At 37.5% G+C, this 19,644-nt stretch overlaps 1 protein-coding gene and 1 long non-coding RNA gene across 5 annotated transcripts in view; one reads left to right on the forward strand and one right to left on the reverse strand.

Moving 5' to 3' along the window:
• The window catches only part of mgat5b (alpha-1,6-mannosylglycoprotein 6-beta-N-acetylglucosaminyltransferase B), a 70,293-nt gene extending 64,152 nt beyond the window's left edge, over nucleotides 1-6,141 (forward strand). For all 4 annotated transcript variants that reach the window (XM_016661857.1, XM_007574184.2, XM_007574188.2 and 1 more), the window contains 2 exons: nucleotides 3,392-3,654; nucleotides 3,912-6,141. In XM_016661857.1, the coding sequence (XP_016517343.1) occupies nucleotides 3,392-3,654; nucleotides 3,912-4,110 (462 nt within the window). In that variant the 3' untranslated portion in view covers nucleotides 4,111-6,141. The remainder of the gene's footprint in view (nucleotides 1-3,391; nucleotides 3,655-3,911) is intronic.
• Nucleotides 6,142-6,479: 338 nt separating this feature from the next.
• LOC107833220 (uncharacterized) overlaps nucleotides 6,480-19,644 on the reverse strand; it is a 65,716-nt gene continuing 52,551 nt past the window's right edge. Inside the window, exon 3 of the long non-coding RNA XR_001658936.1 lies at nucleotides 6,480-9,127. This is a non-coding gene — a long non-coding RNA (uncharacterized LOC107833220). The remainder of the gene's footprint in view (nucleotides 9,128-19,644) is intronic.

Consider the following 19,644-nt stretch of genomic DNA (forward strand, 5'->3'; position numbering starts at 1 on the left):
CATTTGGAGGAAATTGTTGTAAATAATGTTAGAAGAAAGAACAGAATAGAAAACAAACATAAAAACTAAAATTATAGATGCTGATAGAACATTATAGTTGACATTATTGATTCGGTTCATGAACTGCAGTGGTCCAGTTGTGCAAAAACTCAAATTTTACCCTGTGATGTGCAAACTAGTGGTATCTTCCTATTTGACAAAGACGATGCGTGTATGTACTTAGATTTTCAGTGGATCTTTATTGGCATTTCCTTGGTTTTGTTTGTAAGAGATGGAAAATAACTTGCTTTGTTGTACAGTCTGAGCTGCTCTGTAGAAACGTCACGTTTCATTCTACAATTCTGTCCTTTTGCTGTTTAACTTTCGTATCTCTAACACCTCCAAAGTTATCTTCATCCTTTATTATTTTTTAACCTTGAATAGATGCCAGGAGGTGGGAATATTTAGATTCTTCCTTTCTCCAATGCATCCCAGTGTGCTGTTGGTAATGCTTAGTCTGTTTGTGTGAGGAGTTACTTTATTACACCATGTGCTCTCACAAGTATTTTGAAGAATAAGTCATTAATTATGTATTTTTACAGTTCCTTCCGTTTTTGTGCAGGCATATGTCCACTGGCTTGCTAATCTATATTTCTTTGTAATGAGGAGTTTCTCTTTTCCTTCTCGCTTCCTGTTGCTTTCTTTTAAGTTGCTTGCTGAAAGTAATATGCATTGTCACTTCCCACAGTGTTCTCTGAAAACTTTATTATGACAGAGAAAACGACATTGCCCTGACATTTACAGTTTTTGTATTTTGGGGGTGGGGGGTTGCACTCATCCAAAAATCAGCTATTAGAACAAGGTGTATCTCCGTGTTCTGCTTCTTTACTCTAATTGGTATTCATTATAAACCCCCAACATCTACACACATATGTAGACATTGGTCTCTTCCAGCCATATCAGGCTGCTGTTGTTTAGAAAGTGTCTTGCTGCGCCCGGGTAAGGAAATATCCTAGTCTCTGTCACGCATTGTGGCCATTCCCCTGTGTCAAAAATAACACCAATATGCCGACTCACTGACCATGACCGACTGAAAGCATGACCCCCTCCTGGTGCAGACTCCCAATCAGACTCTCATCCGTGTTTGTTCAACTTCTTTAATTTTATCTTTCCCATGTTTGGATTTTTCCCGGCTTTAGGCTCAACTTATCCTAATCCACACATCTTTTACCTTTCCTGAACCTGTCGTCCTTGATATCTCTCTCTCTGTTCACCAGCAGAGCTGCAGACCCTCTGTTACCATCACACCACATATTCTTACGGCATCTAAGTGATGCCTATATTGAAACGTAGAGGGACATCTTAAAGACATTGGAGCTTTTTTATGCTAAATCTGACATTTAAGGTAATGCACTATTTTGCAATTGTCTGAATAATAATAAATTAACTGGGGCAGGATTGAAAGGGGACATTGTGCCCATTTGTGCTGCTCTGATTAATTAAATGTCACTTAGGAAATCTAATAAAGCTGTGTAAAAATCAGGCACAGTGAATTTAATAACGAAGACAATAGTGGATTTGTACAACTCCAGAAGCATAATTATTAGACGCATTTATCCATAAAGTTCATTCATTCAGTAATGAACGCATCTAGACTGTTAATGGTATCTTATGAATTTAAAGGTTTTCTATTAATTAAGCCACATGGTGGCTCTGGTTGTTAATATTTTACCATTGCAGCTGAAGTGTCCACTGGTTTCTTTTCTCTGACTTATCCAATCAGAACCACTGTAATACCCTTCACTTCCAGTAGGAGGTGATAGAATCGACATTTACAATATTTAAACCGGAAAAGAAGGCCCTGATCCTTGGAAGAAAGGGAAACTCTATGAATCCATATTTCTCTCATTTACATAGAAATAGTTTGGGACGGAGGACAAAGCTTTGTGGTATCCCAGTACTAATACATAACTAACAACTGGTTAACGTTTCCAACTGGTTAACATTTCCAAAGGCAAATCTTTAGACTTATCTTTTAGAAAAGTAACCTTGAAAACGGAAGATTATCACTTTAAAACTTCAAAGCTTGTGAAAACAACCAAAGCGTTATATTTATAAGTATTAAAAAAAAAGGGATAATTGAAAGCACATACATAATCTTACATGTAGAAATGGCATTTTGAGGTCAGTATCCTTTCCTAACCTTTTACTTTTTCATGTGTGTGCGAGAGAAGAGGGATCAAAGATGTCGCCTGTGTTTTTAGGGGAGAAGGTGCAGCAGAGTTTGGGAGATTGGAAGCTTGGTTATTGCCTGTGGGCACGGGGAGCTTGTTTAATAAACGGGTCCAGAGGCCAGAGGGACATGTCAGAGAAATGTTATTACCTTGGTTTTATTAATAGGCCCAGCTGGAGGGGGGAAATGTAATCTGGTGACTCGCTGCAAACGTGAGTTCTGCCTCAACATCTTATTTGTTTTTCGGAGACATTTTTGCATCCATGCAAATTGGCCGAGGTTTACGGGAACGTGTCGGACACTATTGGTACTTTTTGCTTTGATTACATTTAAAGCGGTGCGTAAACTGTAATTGCAAATAAAAACACATTTGTTCGGAAATCATACAGAATTCATTTATTACTTTAGTGCATGCTGGAATGAAAAAACTTGTATGAGAAGAAGCTCAGTTTTACCCATCCGTCACTGCCTCCTGGGGGAGGACAGTGTCTTGCAAAGGTTTTTCATCCGCTTGAATATTTCCATCTTTTATCAAGTTGCAACCACAAACTTCAACAAATTTCATGTCACAGACCAACACAGAAGACTTTAGAGGTTTCTGAAAGAGCATTGGCCAACATAATTAATACCACAGCTGATCCAGGAATACAGGAACCATAGTTTACTTGTTTGTGCTATAAAATGGCACTATCTATGTGCCTGGAAACGGCTGATGTTCAGACAAGTTCTACATCAAATCTAAAAGAGCTTGAGCTGTTTTCCAAACAAGAACGGCCAAAACTCTCACCGTCTCTCTGTGCAAAGTTTGTAGAGACATGTCCCAAAGTACTTCAGTAACGTAAGGAAAGATTTTTTTTTTTTTTTAACTATTGACTGAGGAGGGATAAGGGCAATTCGTTGTCACCGATTTTACTTGTGGTTATCAGAATAAATAGGCCTGAATGTCAGTTTACAGGACAGTATTTTGGTTTCTTTAGAAAAACCATTCTTTCAGATCAGTTGGTTCATTTCATAAAATTTCAAGAAAACATCTCAAAGTTTGCCATTGCACTGCGACAAAACATGGAAAATACCTGGTGATATGAACAATCTACAATATGTAATGTGTTCGACAGAGAGCCACTCAAATCTTTAGTGTCTCGCTTGTAATTTTTTTTTAAATTATCTTTACCTTTGCAGGACTTTTGCTCGCCTGAGGTTCCATTTCCTCCAGTAAACGCATCTTGGGCTTCGCTGTCAGGTCCCTTTCTGCCTTTGCCGAACTCCAGAGTGCTAACATGGGCCGCCAACACCACCTCCTTCCCATCGTGGCCTCCTCTTACCGCACTTCGACTTTTGACGTCGGTGCAAGGCCAGTCGTGTGTGGAAGCGTGCCAGAGTGAAGGACTAATCTGTGAACCTGCTTTGCATCGTTTCATCAACATCAAAGAAGCATTTAGCGCGTAAGTTTTTTTTTTTCTTTTCCATTTGGATAGTTAGTGAAAAAAACATTAAATTAAGTTACTTTTTACACATCCAAGGACAAGCTGTGAAGATATAACTTTCCTTTCTCCCTAAGAGCGTCTAAAGGCAGCACAGTAACATAAATAATAAATATGCATGTCAAATAATCATGCATCTCCTAAGGCGTTTGTGCCAGCGATAATGTCAAACATGTTAAAGGATTTCCATTCATTTTTTTAACTTCTTCTGTGCCCAGGTTGGATCTCCAGTGTGAAGGAGTGGAATCCGAGATGAACCACCTCTTCCCCGCCTTCTCTGCAGAGCACGCCGAATGCAGCCTGCAGCACGATCCGCTGTTGTTCAGCTGCGCTGGCTCTAGTCCCAAATACCAACGCCTTTGCCCCTGCAGGGACTATCGGAAAGGACAGGTGGCATTGTGCAGGGACTGCTTATGACCAAAGAATGGCCCGGTATAGGGAGTTCTTTTGTAGTTTTATTTTTTTGTAAACAAAAAGAAGAAGAAACCCTTAAACAAGGAAACTTTGAGGTGAAGGAGCTGTGCTGCATATATAGCAACTTACTCACTTGCCGCTGTCCTTGGACTTGCTGCAAAGAGTTTTATCAACCTCTCAGGGAATTGCACGATTGTATCTTTGAATTTAACGCTTTTGAAGTTTCACCTCGTTAAAGTACGACCACAGCCACCGTTAAAGAAAAACGATCTGTAATTACATGGGTGGCTTCGTAGAGAAATCATCAATGTCTACTTTTCCTTTCTTTTGAAGAACTGTCGTAAATGTGCGTTCATGTGAAACCTCGCTGTGTCGTCGTGGGGAACGGCTACGTGTACAGATGCACCCAAAGACATTCATCTCTTAGAGATGTACTATTTTACATGTACTGTGGAAATATATTTGTAAATATACAGTAGGTGTTGTTTAATAAAACAAGAGGCAAATTTGTTGCCAAATTTACATGTTTTCAAAAACACTCCGTTGAAATAAATCATCAACACCGAGCGCTACTGCAACCCAACAAGCACAAGAAGGCCGTGATTGGCTGATCATCGTCAGCAGCCGAAGCTTTTACTTGCATGTCGACTCAGATGATGGGGAACTCCCAACATAACTTACAGAGCTTCAAAGATTTCGTTTATGTAGTCGGACAATGGGAGCTGGCTCAAGAGGAAGTACTTGGATCGTTTAATGTCACCTTAGTTTTCACCTGAAAATCTATGTTAGGCATTTTGAAAATCAGAAATCAAAAGTGGCGACAACAAAAACAATGAAGGGCTCCTTCAGACCCTGCTGACCATAACGTTTTTTATAAGCGTTATTGTTCCAGCTACAACACTTTTTTTTTTTTCCCTTCCACTCAACTTTTTGTTGATATATGTGCAGACAACAGTTAGGGCGCAGGCATCAAACTGAATAGAGTTGCATATGAAATGCTCTTTTACTTCCCTGAAGAACAACAAAGAATGGAAATAATAATAATCTGTCTAAAATTAGAAGGTGTGTTTCTTCACAACGTACATTTACTGTAAGATTGAAAATGGCATTTTTCTAATTGAAAAATCACAATGTTTTCTTGACATGCCACTTGTCGGAGAATTCAAAACTATTTGACGGTGCAGAGGAATGCTGATTTTCACTTATTTTCTGAATCACCTCAAGTCATCCAGTAGATGCTGTTTTTTCAAAATATTCTTGGTTTAATTCAACTTAAACTCAAAAGTTATTAGTCCAAGTCGGAAATGAAATGTTGTAGTTGATATTACACAATTTTCTGAGTTGTTGTAGATGCTGATGGCTCTATAGCAGTCAGTATCCCAGCGGTTCTGAAGAAACCTTTGAAGACTGTCGTTGAATGACAGTCTGGTGAAGATGATGCTAAGATTAAGTGTGTTTTTGTGAAGTGATAAGGGAGGTTTTCTGGCAACAGTAAGCTTATTTTTAAGAGCAACTAAAAAAAATGTTACCTTTTAGTTAAAAATGTTCACCAAGGTTAATTGTCTTGCCCATGACTTTGTGTTCCAGTTATTCGTTTTTGCCTCATCCATGTGGGCCTCGTGTGAAACTATTAAAAGTTTAATTCTTAAAACTATTTAAATCACCTTTCAAACAGCCAATATAACATGGCTGCAGTGTCACAGAAGTCATTATCATGTACGCTGCTGCTCCACTAACGCCGAAACCATTCAGTAGGATAAGAGGATTTTAATGAGACATACTCGAAGACAGAGCTGGAATTTGTCTGTTTTTCCCCCTTTAATGACAGTGCAAGTGTCTCTTTGACTGATGGTAAGGGCCATTTCACAATATGCCCATTTCTCCTCGCTAGTTTATAATCTCTAAGCTAATATTAAATTTTCTCTTGATCCTCAGAAACCAATTGCAGAAAAACGCATGTGTGTGGCAGCAGTCAGTAGTGAGGCTTTGAATATTTAAAGGATTAAAGGTGAGGATATGGGGGAGGATATATATATACATATATAAAAGGTTCTGGGACTTAAATTTTTAAATATGAACAACCACATTTACCATATTCCACCTGGAAAGTTTCTCAGTTTTGAGGGGGGAAAAAATGCAGTTAAGAGAGAAAAACTAGGAGGCTGGTAGATGCAGCATGAATGACTCATAGGTTGTTTGTTTTGTAAAACTAGTTTTGAACTCAGTCCTCTGTGGACATTATTTGTTTAAAGCAAAGGACTTATTTTAATTAGGAAAACTCACAAACTGATCAAAATTACTCTAACTTGTCAGGCTATTATGCTTTTTTTATTTTTTCACAGGTTACCTCTTTCAAAATGCCTAACATAGAATTTTTTTAAATAAGTGGTTTCATGTGGATCTCCTCAACTTTTTTGGATCTTTCTATTCTTTTCCACCTATTTCATTGCTTGTGCAGTTATGTGAAATACCTGAAGATGACAGATGGGCTCTTTTGACTACTGGAACACGATTCTCTTTCTGCAGGACCTGTAATGGCAGCGCCTGCAATGGGAGCCTACAGACATTCACAGGGAGGGGTTGCAGTTGTCAGCGTGCGACTGAGTATAATCGGCCTGTCATAAAACAGCCTGTAGCTGTGCAACAAGAGTGTCTGTCCGGTTCAACGCAGACAAAATCACCCGAAGTTCAATGCAATCACACAACACTGCACTTTTTTTCTTTTTTTTTTCAGTTTTGTTTGTCCAAGTTTTATGATTGGCTCCTCAAAACTGCTTTAGATTTCAATCAAAACATGCTCTTACTTATAGTGTTGGTTTCTTCTGATTTCTCCCCCAGTGCCGTACTTTTGCTGGTTTTGGGTTTTTTTTGGTACCAGATTTTGTTTAGGATCTCATGGGAGGTTTCCTATACACTTTATCAACTGATGACTTCAAGTGATTTTCTGTAGTTTTCTCACAGTCTCTGAAAGAAAATGTGGTTATGGGTCTCCAAAGAGTTTTGGCTTTCTGTGAAGGTACATCTCAACAATTCATCAAAAAGTTCAAGGGGTTGGATATGGTTTGTTTACAGGTACAAAATGAAATAATTTAGACTCTGTGGAAACACATGGCTGAGAGTTGGGGGTAAAACTTGAATAAAGAGTGACTTGACCCAGATCCATCATATACTTATACCGTGATTGTTTTCAAACTTCCTTTTCACATTTTGTGCACCTTTCACTCACAAAAAAAACAAAAAAAACGATGCTTTTAAGTGGAACCATTTATAATTTTAAAATCTTCCGCTGAATAAATCTTTTTAATGGTCATTTTATTTTTCTTTCTTTCTTTCGGTTAAGTAAATCTAATGTAACTTATAGTTAGTTAAATTAACTTGATTGTTAAGCGAAATTGTTGCTGCATTGCTATAAGAACAGACATCATTCTGTTTTGTATGCTGTCCAGAATGGCACACAGAAACATGCCATCGTGTTTTACGGTCTGCCTTTAACCAAGATCCTGCCACACAAAATATTTGAAGCACTCACCTTCGCTCTATGCCTGGGGCCAACAATAAAAGCCTTGAAGTACCTAGAAGTACTGACAGCAGTTACACAATCTTTCCCAAAAAATGCTAAACTCCAGATATTGTGGATGAAACCTAGTTATACTAATCTTCAGGATCTTTAAGTGGTTGGTGTTCTTTTTAAAACCCCAAGAAAAATCCAAGTTAAAATATATATTTTTTTCTTAGTGTAGTTATAACCTGGCCTTTGGTAGCCTGGCAACCTGTCCAGACGCTATAGCCCACCTCTTTCTCTCTTAGTGTGACAGATAGGAACCAGCTGTCCTCAAGCAGGTGCAGACAATAGATTGACTGATAGATGAATAGCTGAAATGGAAACACTGGATCAGTAAGCTGCAGATCTGTAAAAACCTTGCTTCACTGTCTACGAGACACTCTTACAGGCGAGTTATTTTTTTAAATGAAGCACTATGAAGTTATCAGTAACATTTGATTGATCATTTCTGAAAAGATTGCTACGTTGCCATGTTTGGAAGATAGAAAGCTCTAGCTAAGTTTCTACCTAAACACGTTTTTTTTCTTAATCATATTTGAAAGATTAGACTTTCTCTCCTGTTTCTGCTAAATCACAGAGTTATGTTTGTGGATATGCTGTTTTGATTTATCCACACGATCATAAACTACCTGTTAACATGATTAAAAACAGTTTAACAATTAAACAACTTTACTTTTTTGTGTAATTATGCTTAGCAAGTCATTTTTTGAACTCCCACATCAAGTTGAAACAGATTACTGCAGCAATTGGAAAATATCCTAATAAGTTCTTGTACTCACAGAAACCTACAAACTCACAGATTTATTTATTTATTTATTTATTTATTTATTTATTTTTTTGCATTGCCATTTCTATTCAGACTTTGACACATTCAGCAGGGAACCTCGACCCCCACCACAGTAAATTGAAACATTTTCCATTTGACAAATTTCTCGTCACTTCTTCAGCTATGCATGTCCGCGGTGACAATTCAGACTACAATGCCCAGTCAAGAGGGTTCTCTAATGTCATTTTAAGCTTCCATTTCAAACTCTTGTTTGGTATAAAATGCCAGTGGGTTGCTGTAGCCCTGGACGTCAAGGCAGAAGACGGCATTCAATACCGAAGGCAATTCTGTTTCTGTATTCATAGAAACGAGCTTTAGGCTTACTTTGGACGTACATGAATCATCGCGCCACAGACTGTGCTGGAAAGAAGCAGACAGACTGTCTGGCAGAGGGGACAGATTTGAAATTATGTCTTACTGCTTACCTCGAGTCGTCCAGTCCTTCTGTTAAAGCAGGACTGAGAGGAGGAAAGAGGAAGAGGTGTAAGACGAATGTCCGCGTTGCTTTTAGACAGTACAGCCCTGGTGACGCTGCTGTCCGATTGGTCTGTCAAGCTGAAACGGGAAGTGATTGAAAAGGTGAGACGGAGTCTGGCGTTTTGGGCAGGAACGTGGACAAAGCTCTGGCCAATCTGCAGATATAGGAGACGGAAAATATAGTGGGACAAACTGAAAAAAAAAAATATAGCTTATAGATCAAAGCTCCAAGATTAGCGACTGAAGATCGTTTACATAAATATTGCAGTTGAAAAAGAGGCAGAAGAGAGCGAAGCGGCTTGTGTACATAAACACTTTTAGGGCTGTGGTGGGAAAACTTTGAGAATTTCTGTTAAAATTGTCCTAAAAATACCCGAGACAAAATACATCAAAAAGTGGAGCAGAAAATCATGTTTATTTAGGTAAGACTTTGCGGGACCTTGACAAATGTTTTCAGAAATCTCAGCATAGTTCAGCAGATGGCATGCCTTATAATCATGTCAGTCATTATCAAGACATTCACGCTGAGACGTCAAAAAAACTGGTTGATCTCTGCAGAGTCTAAAAGGTTTATGTGAAGAACAAAATGAAGTATGCTGTGAGGCAGAATAATCTGAGAGTTTCCAAACCTTTCTGAGGCTGCACTTGCCCCATGACAGGAGCAGAACCTTATACAAGCTGGTAGCTCTCCAAATAATTATTGTGAGGCTTCAAAACATCTGATTGGTGCAATCTTTAAATTTTCAACTGTTTCAGGAACCACTGATCATTCCTGTAAGTTGAAAATTCTTCCTTAGAAAGAAAGCTTTGGGGTTTCTGTGCTCGTCTCGGCGTCTTTCGCATTGGGATGGTATTTTATCTTTGGTGAAAGGCCAACTCCTTTCTTCACAACCTGCACACAACAATAGTCTTCCCGTCAGATTTGAAGCAAAAGTTGACCTTCGGTGAACCAAGAGCGACATCTGCTGCTGTTTGGTGGACGTCGCTTGTGCTTCAGATTTATGGGCATACCAGAAACGAGAGAATACAAAGGTTCCCACCTGGCAACTTTGTATGTAAAGAAAAAAAAAATGTATACATGAATATCCACTTCTTCTGACTGGTTTCTATTATGGTCACCAAGTTTTCAATAAAAAAAAAGTTCTCTCTGGAACAAAACATTGTGTTTAAAATGGTTTCATACTGGAATAAAAACAAAAATAACTCCTCACTTCTCAGTACAGATTGTAAACCGTCAACTGTAACTAATGCCAAGTTTTTTTTTTTATTTGTTTGTTCGCCACAAGTTTTTGAACAGATTAGCTCATTTCAACGGTAGTCCTGTAGAGCCATAGAGTTATCAGCGTAGGATATTAATACATGGATGGACAACTAAAGTTCAAACGGATTTTTAAATCGGCTTCGTATAACTTCCTGCTTAGAAATCCTGTCGCTGAAGATGGCCTGTGAGCATCAACAGAACCGGTGCCAAAGTCCACATCCTGTGTGGTGAATCATTAAGATGTTTACCCTCAATTAAAGATGTTCTTTCTGCATGAGAGCCTTCAGATGTGAATCTAAGTATACTGATACGATGGTGTTGGATAAATGATTTAACACTTGCTTAATCAATTCCCCCTGGTGCAATGGCTGTTTCTGTGAATTTCCCTGTGACTAAAACAATCTGTGTGCTGGATTATTTTAGTTTTGCTGGCTTTGATTCATGTGCAACACTCAAGCTTTATATTTTTCTCCCTTATTTTCCTTTTATCTTTGCAAATCAGGAAAAAAAAAAAGGTGCAGCAAGAATCTCACGAGATATTAGACTCTTTTTTCTAAAAAAAAAAAATCCTCTTGATGTTTGCAAACTGATTCAAAAGGAGCAACACATTTTATGATCCGTTAAAACTTACTCACACAATTGGTCCAAACCGTGAAGTGTACGTGAATTTTAATCGATTGAGATGTGCTTTGGTGTTTTGAAGATTATTAGTGTTTATCTCTGTAGTGTATTTAATCTAAGACATTAGAAACACACAAAGTCCACAGAGACTCAACATTGTAAACTTCTTTGGGGATTCATTTTATGGCTATTTTAGCGAAGCCAATCGATGTGCTTATTTTGACCAGCAAGAAATCGTTCAATATTCTAACAAAGAATGCTATCAGGTTTAGTTGAGATAATGATAAACTAACTATTTCAATCCAGTGTTGCCTTTTGTGAAGACTTCCACGCTATTTCAATGAAGTCGTGCTCAGCTGGAATGGACATGCTCTTCCAAAATGGTGTAATATTAAGAAACGGCAAAAATGCCACTGTTTGGTCACCATTACACTGTTGATTTACAGAGTTTCATCTCATAGGTTCACAGAATAATTAAAAACAAACGACTTGGATCTTTGCAACGACTTGGTAATTGCTGTTATTTCTTGTGAAACGGTGTGACACCGAAACCCAGCAGGGCGTTTGAATGCGTCTTTGTGAGGCAGTGGAGATGCTTGGATGTATTAATCAGGATGTCATGTTACTGTCATGTCCTGCCTGCCGCTACAATCTCTTCCTTTGACTGGTCCAAATCGATACTGTTTTAGGTGGTTACAGCTCCCACCCCGTCCACTGATGGACACATCTGTCGGCCGATGTATCACGGCTTAATTACACGTCACTTTACGACTCGGAGTTGGCCCGTGCAACACGTGGCAGGCAGCTCGACAGGAAGGAGGGGAAGCAGTTTTTAATATCGCCTCTGACAGCTGATGAAGTGAATGCTCTGTAGCTAAAAATTAACACAACAGTAAATCTTTCCCAGCACAATCCGCTTGCTAGGTGTCGTTACAGAAGATGAATGATAAATGATGGTACAGTGTCTTATGCAATAATCTGCTCGGTGATAGCTAAATATGGAGGTGTGTAAATATTAAAGAGGCAGTTAACCCTTTGTGGGTACTTGTTTCTGTGGGTGGCAGCTGGGGAAATAAATGAAGATGCATGGGAAACGTGCAGCACAACAAGGGTTGGAGTTAAGTTTTTAAACTTGTCCAAGCATATTTTCATGCCTTTTCAGTGTATTATTGATAATTAATTTTACAATACATACAGGTTCTGTTATGTTTTTATTTTTAAACTCAGCCATCCAAATTAAGAAAATCAACCAAAATGTTTTTTTTTTTTTTTTTTGTTTTGTTTTTTTTCCACAGATGAACATACAGCTATTCTAAATAGGTAGAACTAAATAAATGGACATTTGACCTCATGAGCCAGATGTGTTCACAAGTTTTAAGTTAATCCTTATTTATTTTTTGTAAAATTTATTGTAAAAGTACCATAAAGGGGAAGGACAACGCTGCTATTTTAAAATGAAACGTCCTCCTTTAGTAGTCTGAATAATTTCTGTCGAGACAGTACAGCTGCACTGTCTTCCTCATTTGAATACGAAAGGCCACTGCAGGCGCATATCAGGATGATTGATCCTGAACAGATGAACAGACTTTTCCCCGCAGTGCCTCAGAGTTCTGAGTCACTCATCTTTACTTAAAAAAAGTCCTGCACATTAGGAATGCGCCAATTAGCCACATTTTCTGTCGTCATTACACTTTGGTCACAACCTACGACCTGCCACGTCTGCATGTTGTAGTAGAGACTAAATGCAGGGAATGCTGAAACGTGTTTGAAAACTAGTCGTCAATGCACATGCTGTGCCGACCCACGATGCTCTTTAGGAAGAACGGAATAATAAAACAAATTCACTTTTTTATATGTTGGAGTTATGCTAATCTGCAGTTTAATTACAATGCATCATGAAGCTAAGGTAGGCTGTTTGGTTTTTAGTCTTATCTTTTGTAAATGTGTCAAAGAATATGTTTTACAAATATAATTCGACGATAATGGGGGAGGGGGGTGCGAGGGCATATTTGATTGAAATATCATATTTTGTGGGATTTCCAGTGTGATGGCGATAAAAGTGACACATATTTAAAAAAAAAACATTGTACATTACTGCATCTGTCAAAGCTCTACAAACTCAAACATTGTTTGATATTTAACCCACACATTATTAAAAAGGCCACTTGCAATAAATAGAACAGTTTGTACACTGTGTACTATATGTGCTGTTAAATGTGGGGGAAAAAAACAACCAAAAACAAATGCAGCATTTTTTGTTAGTACTGATTTCAGTCATAGTAAAAGGTTTGGGGCATTGCAAACATTTTAACTTGTAGTTTAATATTACCTCATAATAATTCTTAGCACAGTAAAAAAAAAATGTATGAGCATATTTGTGAGCTTGCCTCTTTATTATTAAATTGAATATAATTTCAGATCTTTGTATAACTTTTCTTCAGATTAACTTAGAAAGTGAGCTATTATTGTTACAGGTCAATTTTCTAAACTACAAACAAGTAACTGTTAGGGATGCTCAAATATGAAAAACTGCACTGATATTTATATCTGATAGTAATACTGCTGTGATGCCAGATTTACCAATATTTTATTTTATCTTTTATTTTTTATCCAATCACTCGATTAATCTTAAGAATAATCAATAGATTACTCAGTTACTAAAATATTTGTTTGCATAGCCATGAACAAACTCTGACCTATATATCAGTCAAACATAAAACGCCAGCAATCCAGTCAATAATCACCTGTTTTTTAAACTATTTATTAAGCAGCCTTTAAAAAGAAAAGATGGAAATCCAAAATACTTAACATGACGCCTTCTGAAAAACCTGTTTGGTATTTTAGTCCCAACAATGTGACACCAAAAAAGCTTTTGTTTGACAACCTGGCATTCAGTTGATAAGCCAATGAATGAGGAATCTTTCAGGTTCTGTTCAGGTTTTGGCCTGGCCTGGTTCTACTTCTTAGCACAACTTAAGTCATATTTGACAGTGAAATCCACTGTTTTCATGCAGTACATACACAATAATTATGTCAGTATCTGGCTCAATATCCAATTATAATCACATCTATACAGATTACACTTTGTAATTTAATCCAGTTGTAATTCAACATGTAATTTGTATTGGATCAACATAGATTACCACTAACAGAAAGTAGCAGCTGAAAGTGCCTTTCCAGCCACAATCCTACATGTTGTTATATTCCTCTCTCTTTTTTTGTTCAATACAAATACATTTTCAAACATTGGAGTTGTCTCTTTTTTAGGAAATATGTGCTTTGCAGAAATAGCGAAATACGGAGGTTAAAATAAATAACTGTAAGTAAAAGGGGGAAAAAAACAGATTTCTGAAATTATATTAGGAGAAATGATCAAAACCCAGAGTCTGATGCCACTGGTGAAAACTTTCTTACTCCTTCTCTACATCCACAAGGATCAAATTTAATCACACAATGTCAATTAGTAAAAAAATTATCTATCTAAACAAGCCAGTCATTTGCACTGAATTTTGACTTTGCAGCAATCCCTTATGCTGAGCAAACATGTGGCAACATAGAGAAACAACTTCTGTTTAACAGGAAGACACTTACAGAAGAGCCAGTCTCAGTATAAATAACCATCTGCTTTGAACGTTTGGGGAAGAATAGAATAAAAACACAGACAAACAAAAAAAGCACCAGGTCTAGTCTGCCCCCAGAAATAAACCTGAAAAGAAAACATATAGTTTATTCCCCCTTATTTGCAAATAATACACAAATATAATAACACTTGTGGTCTGAAATGACTTCTTTTGTCTTCCATTTGTGCATGTTTCTGATATGGGTGCAAACTTTGTTGCAATTGACGTAGTCAAGTGCAGAAAAAAAGCAATCTTTAGAAGAACCTCTGCAGGTTCTGTAGGATTGTTGATGAAGACCATCGTCGACACAATAACAACTGGATACTTGGAGGCAAAAATATGAAAGGAATGCTAAAATCAATTTGACAGGATTTAAATATGGTACTCTAGGTTCTCAATCTGTTTCTGTCCAGTGTTGAACAATTTCCCTGAAATCTCTAGACCGACACAAGAGCTTTCTGAGACTTGACGAAATAGGAAAGTTTCAAACCCGATCTTATAATCTTTGTAATTTTATTATTACTTTCAGCAGAAAAGGCAGCAGAGCCCCATATTAATATGAGGGAATCTCAACTATGTTTTATTGTTGTTTACCTTATGGGCTCTATTTTATTGCCTAAACCCACAAAGCATACGACAATGGTTTCCTCTAGAGCACTGTTCAATAAAAATAACCCTGGTTTCATTCATCAAGCAGTATTATGGTCCCATTTTGTTACTCTTGTTATGAAATTTAAAACAGACAACACAGTCGATAGCACAACTGGTCTAAACAAAACAAGTAAACGTCAAAATACATAAATACATCAACATTTTCACAAACCATCCTTTAGTTATCTCCATTGTCACGTCAGAAACTGAAAAATATGAAAAAATGAAAGAAAAGCAGCAGGGACAAGGCAGCCATCACAAAGTTGAAAGTTGCCAAAGAATGATATTACTTTTGGAGGAGAACTTCACCATCCTCCTCCCATTTGCCTTCACATGTTTCCTTTATAAGAGCCCTTTGCAGGAAAAAATATTCTTTTTCCACTTTGCCAATAAACACACATTTGACATAGTCCTGTTTGAAAGGTGTTTCTGTTTGTGACAGGCTTCAAGATTTATGGCCTTACATAGCCCATCACATCATCCATGGAAGTGCCACTGAAGTGCTTCTTGCCTTAAAATCGAGTGTATGACTTAAAAGTTTTTTTCTTCTTCCCCCCCTAAGTACAGCTAAAGGGAATAAGGAAACCATTACATTTGGAATAAAGACTACACCTAAACTACTTCTACACTAGACCAACACATTGGTATTAAAGCTTCTCATTCCTAGGATTTGGACTTTACACACATTCCTTTTCCTCTTTCACCTCCAATTATCCTTGTTTTTCAACAACATCTGTCTGGGTTCAGGCTTGTCCTACAGCTAAAGACCTTCAGGGTTTGTCCCGTAGCGAAAACAAAATAGGCATTCACTTTAACAAAAGATTTTTTACTTATATTTCAGATATTGTGTATTTTTAAGGTTTTGTGGGCCCTAAAATATCCGATATGCCTCTGAGTCGTGGTCTCATGACTCAGATTTATTCCAAAAAGTCCCCTTTCACAGATCAATCAATTAAGCCAAGGTATCTTTTGATGACACCTTTACGTCGACCGTTGTGAAACAATAACACCCACTGTCCTTTCATGTGCCTTCGCCAAATAAATCGGCTGATTTGCATATAGTTTTGAAATTATTCTAATTTGATTATTTACAATACGGTGGTGGGGATGCCTCTGATTCGGACTATATCCAGGCTACTTGCTTGGCCCATTTAGCCTGAAGAATCAGAAATGTGACACATAATGTTGTTTTGCGTGTATAAGCAGTCTTCCCCTTTCATCTTGTCTCGATGCCTGTTGGGTCTATTTCCTATCCTCCACAGCCTCTTTAATCCAATGTTGGAATGCGTTCCTCACTGATGTAATTATTTTAGCCCACTGCCAGGATGTAACATAATTTTCTGTCCCAGAATGATTTTAGACGGCAAATTTCAAGTTTCCCTGACACGCTTGATCTTTTCTTTAAACGAGCTTTGCTAAAAGACTTTTTTTTTTTTTTTTTTTTTTTTCAGATGTGATGTGGAGCATGTGATTTCATAAATCACTTCTCNTTCCCTGACACGCTTGATCTTTTCTTTAAACGAGCTTTTCTCTTTTTTTTTTCTTTTTTTTTTTTTTTTTGCCCTCTCAGATGTGGAGCATGTGATTTCATAAATCACTTCTCGCTTCTGCTCCGGTTTGGTTCCTAGCCTGAGGGGGTGTACGAGGAGCTGACCGAGCTCGATGTGAAGTTTTATGGAAGACGGATGGGATGTATTTCATTACCCTTTGTATGTTATAGCGCTGCGGTTACTGAATAGTGGGGCCAAGCTGGTATTTGGAGGGCTGGATACCTGACACTCTGCTGAAAGAAAGTTGACACAGTGGCTGCCTCTTGAAAATTAAGTGCAATAGTTTGAGGTGAAATGTGTTATGACTCCTTGCCAGAGTAGCTGATATGTTTTTTTTTATTATTGATATTGAATTTTTGTGCTAGCAGACATTAATTACTGACATTTACTTATTCTTCCTGAATTTATGAAGCATTTGCATGCTTTTCAGATACATATTAACACAAAACAGAGCTGTATTGCAGTTGCACAATATTTAAATGAACTGACTCTGAGGGTCTACAGTCAGTCTTAATTAGGGCCATAAAAACATTATTTTCCTTGCACTTTTTGTGTCTCCTGCAGCTTCTATCAATGCAACATTTGTCCTGTCAACAGACTCTCCCCCTAGAGCTGTGGATCTCTGGTATCCTTGGTCTTCATGACAAACATCCAATGCCTTAACAAAATGGTTGAACTAATACTAACACAGAGGCTCTATATTTACTAATTAGGTGACCTCCAAAGGAAATTATTCTTTTGAATATCATTTCAGTAAATCAGAGTAGACAGGGTTGAACACCAAGTTTTCTACTAGCTGAAGTAAATTCAGTGACCACTTTTAGACTATGACATATTGGACAGTTGAACCTCTTTGGGTGTTATATAAAAACTGCAGCGGGTTATAAAAGGACCTGAAGAAATATTCAAGAGGTCCCATAAATTTTAATGTGATATTAGGCAGAGTTAACAGGCTGAGATATTTCAGCCTGGTGTTTCATCCGAAGTCCTAAAGAGCTCTGACTGTTGCCGAGACTGACGGCTCATCTATGCTTAACTGTAAAGATTTCAGAAATTACTGATATGTATTTCATGTTACTATATTTTAATAAACTGTCTATCCCTGCTGCAAGACCTGTACTCGCAGCTTTAACAGCCTTAACTATTTCAACTGGCTGCACTAGGAAAGGTGCATAAGACCTCCGTGGGGAGCCTTGCAGAACATTTTCACCTCTTTTGCTGCTATAAAAAGTGCTTTTGACCCACCAATTTGTCCAGTGAAGGGAAAAAGAAGGTTTCCACTCAGGTTCTCTAGAACTGCTTTTAACAGAAGTAACTTGAAGTAATCTTTTGGTGAATTACAGTCTCTCTCATTTTCTTTTGAAGGTATTTTTGTTCACTGTGTTTTAAACACAGTGAACACAGTTTTAAGATTCATGCAAAATCCTAAGATTTTGCATGAATTTGACTCCCAGCACAAGATTAACTCAGCTTTAGCTCTGGAGTTTGACTGATTTTTTTTTTTTTTAGCCATTTTGCTGCTGTTTTGAATCTCTGTTCTTCTGCATTACCCACAGTTTCAGATGTAACTATCAGACAGCTGGCCTCACCAATTCAGAGGATCTCAAAGCAGGCAAGGCGCCAACATGAAAGAAATAGCAGGGTTGTTGATACTTGAGGGGGTTCCTGTGTTGAAATGTGTGTCACGCAAGAAGAGTTTTAAGTTCATGTAACATGTTAAAACTAAATATATTTATGCCGATGAACTGCAGGATTCACAATAAAACTAACATGCATGCACCTTTTTCAAAATGTAAGTAATTATGTTATGGGTCAATTTGCTTTTTTTTTTTTGCTTTTTTTTTTGCCATCATCTTGTAACCTTTGCAACCTAGTTTTTGACAAGTATTATTTGGCAAGTTGTTTTAACATAAAATTGATTTTGTCTGAATATTTGTAATTACATCCCTCATATCTAAAAATGAGTTTTAAACACAACTACATTTTGACGAATTAATAATTTAAGATGTCTGCATCTACATTTCTGGGTAGACAGAATAATAAATCCAGATATCTTACATTTTGAAGGATCAAAATGGCTTTCTAGATGTCTCAAATGACATGACGAGATTTGCTAGTTGAAGGGTCGCACATCCGTGACTGCAATTCAAGATATTTAAAATTGAATTATGACTTGTCAAAAATCTACTAAACTATTTCAGCTTTCACTCAAGCTGAAATGGATTAGTCCTTTTTTTAAAAATTGTTTTGCCCTGAGCTTTAACATACCATACCTACTGAGGACTGCAGTCTTCCCCATATCTCCTCATGTTGCACCTCCACACTTCGGGGAGAATCTGCTGGGACGAACAACCTGAAAAGACTGAAAATTGTTTTGAATGTTTTCCACTCACTGTAGAATGATGGACTTGAAATTGTTTGAAAATAGCCTTATAACCTTTCCCAGACTGAAAGGCAGAAACAATGACTGTAATTCTATAAGGTTATTGGTGATGTCTTGCCTTCTTGACATGGTGTTAACACGCATGCAAGTTCAGGACCAGCCAGTCGTTGAAACAACTCTATTTAAAGAGGTGGCCACACCTGCTGACCATCATTTAGTCAAATGCATTTGATCAGGAGTATCTGACTGACACTTTACTGATCATTAAACACTTTTAGTCATTCTTCACCTCTGACTTTCACCACAACATCCAGTATTGTTGTGGTGAATATGTGCTGTATAGCTAAGGCTCTTTTTAAGTTTCCTTGCAGTGCATTCTGCTCAGTCTCTTTATTTGGTTATCTTTACATAGTCTCCATAGTGATCCCTAGAGATAAACAAAAAAGAAAACAGCTAAGCTTCAGGATGTAGAAGATTAAAGCTCCTCTGCACTACTTTCAACATAATTACTACAGTAATACAAGATATAATTCTAGCAGAAACATCTGCATATATATATATATATATATATATATATATATATATG

This window comes from Poecilia formosa, unplaced genomic scaffold, assembly GCF_000485575.1.
Source record: "Poecilia formosa unplaced genomic scaffold, Poecilia_formosa-5.1.2 Scaffold346, whole genome shotgun sequence".
Lineage (NCBI taxonomy): Eukaryota > Metazoa > Chordata > Actinopteri > Cyprinodontiformes > Poeciliidae > Poecilia > Poecilia formosa.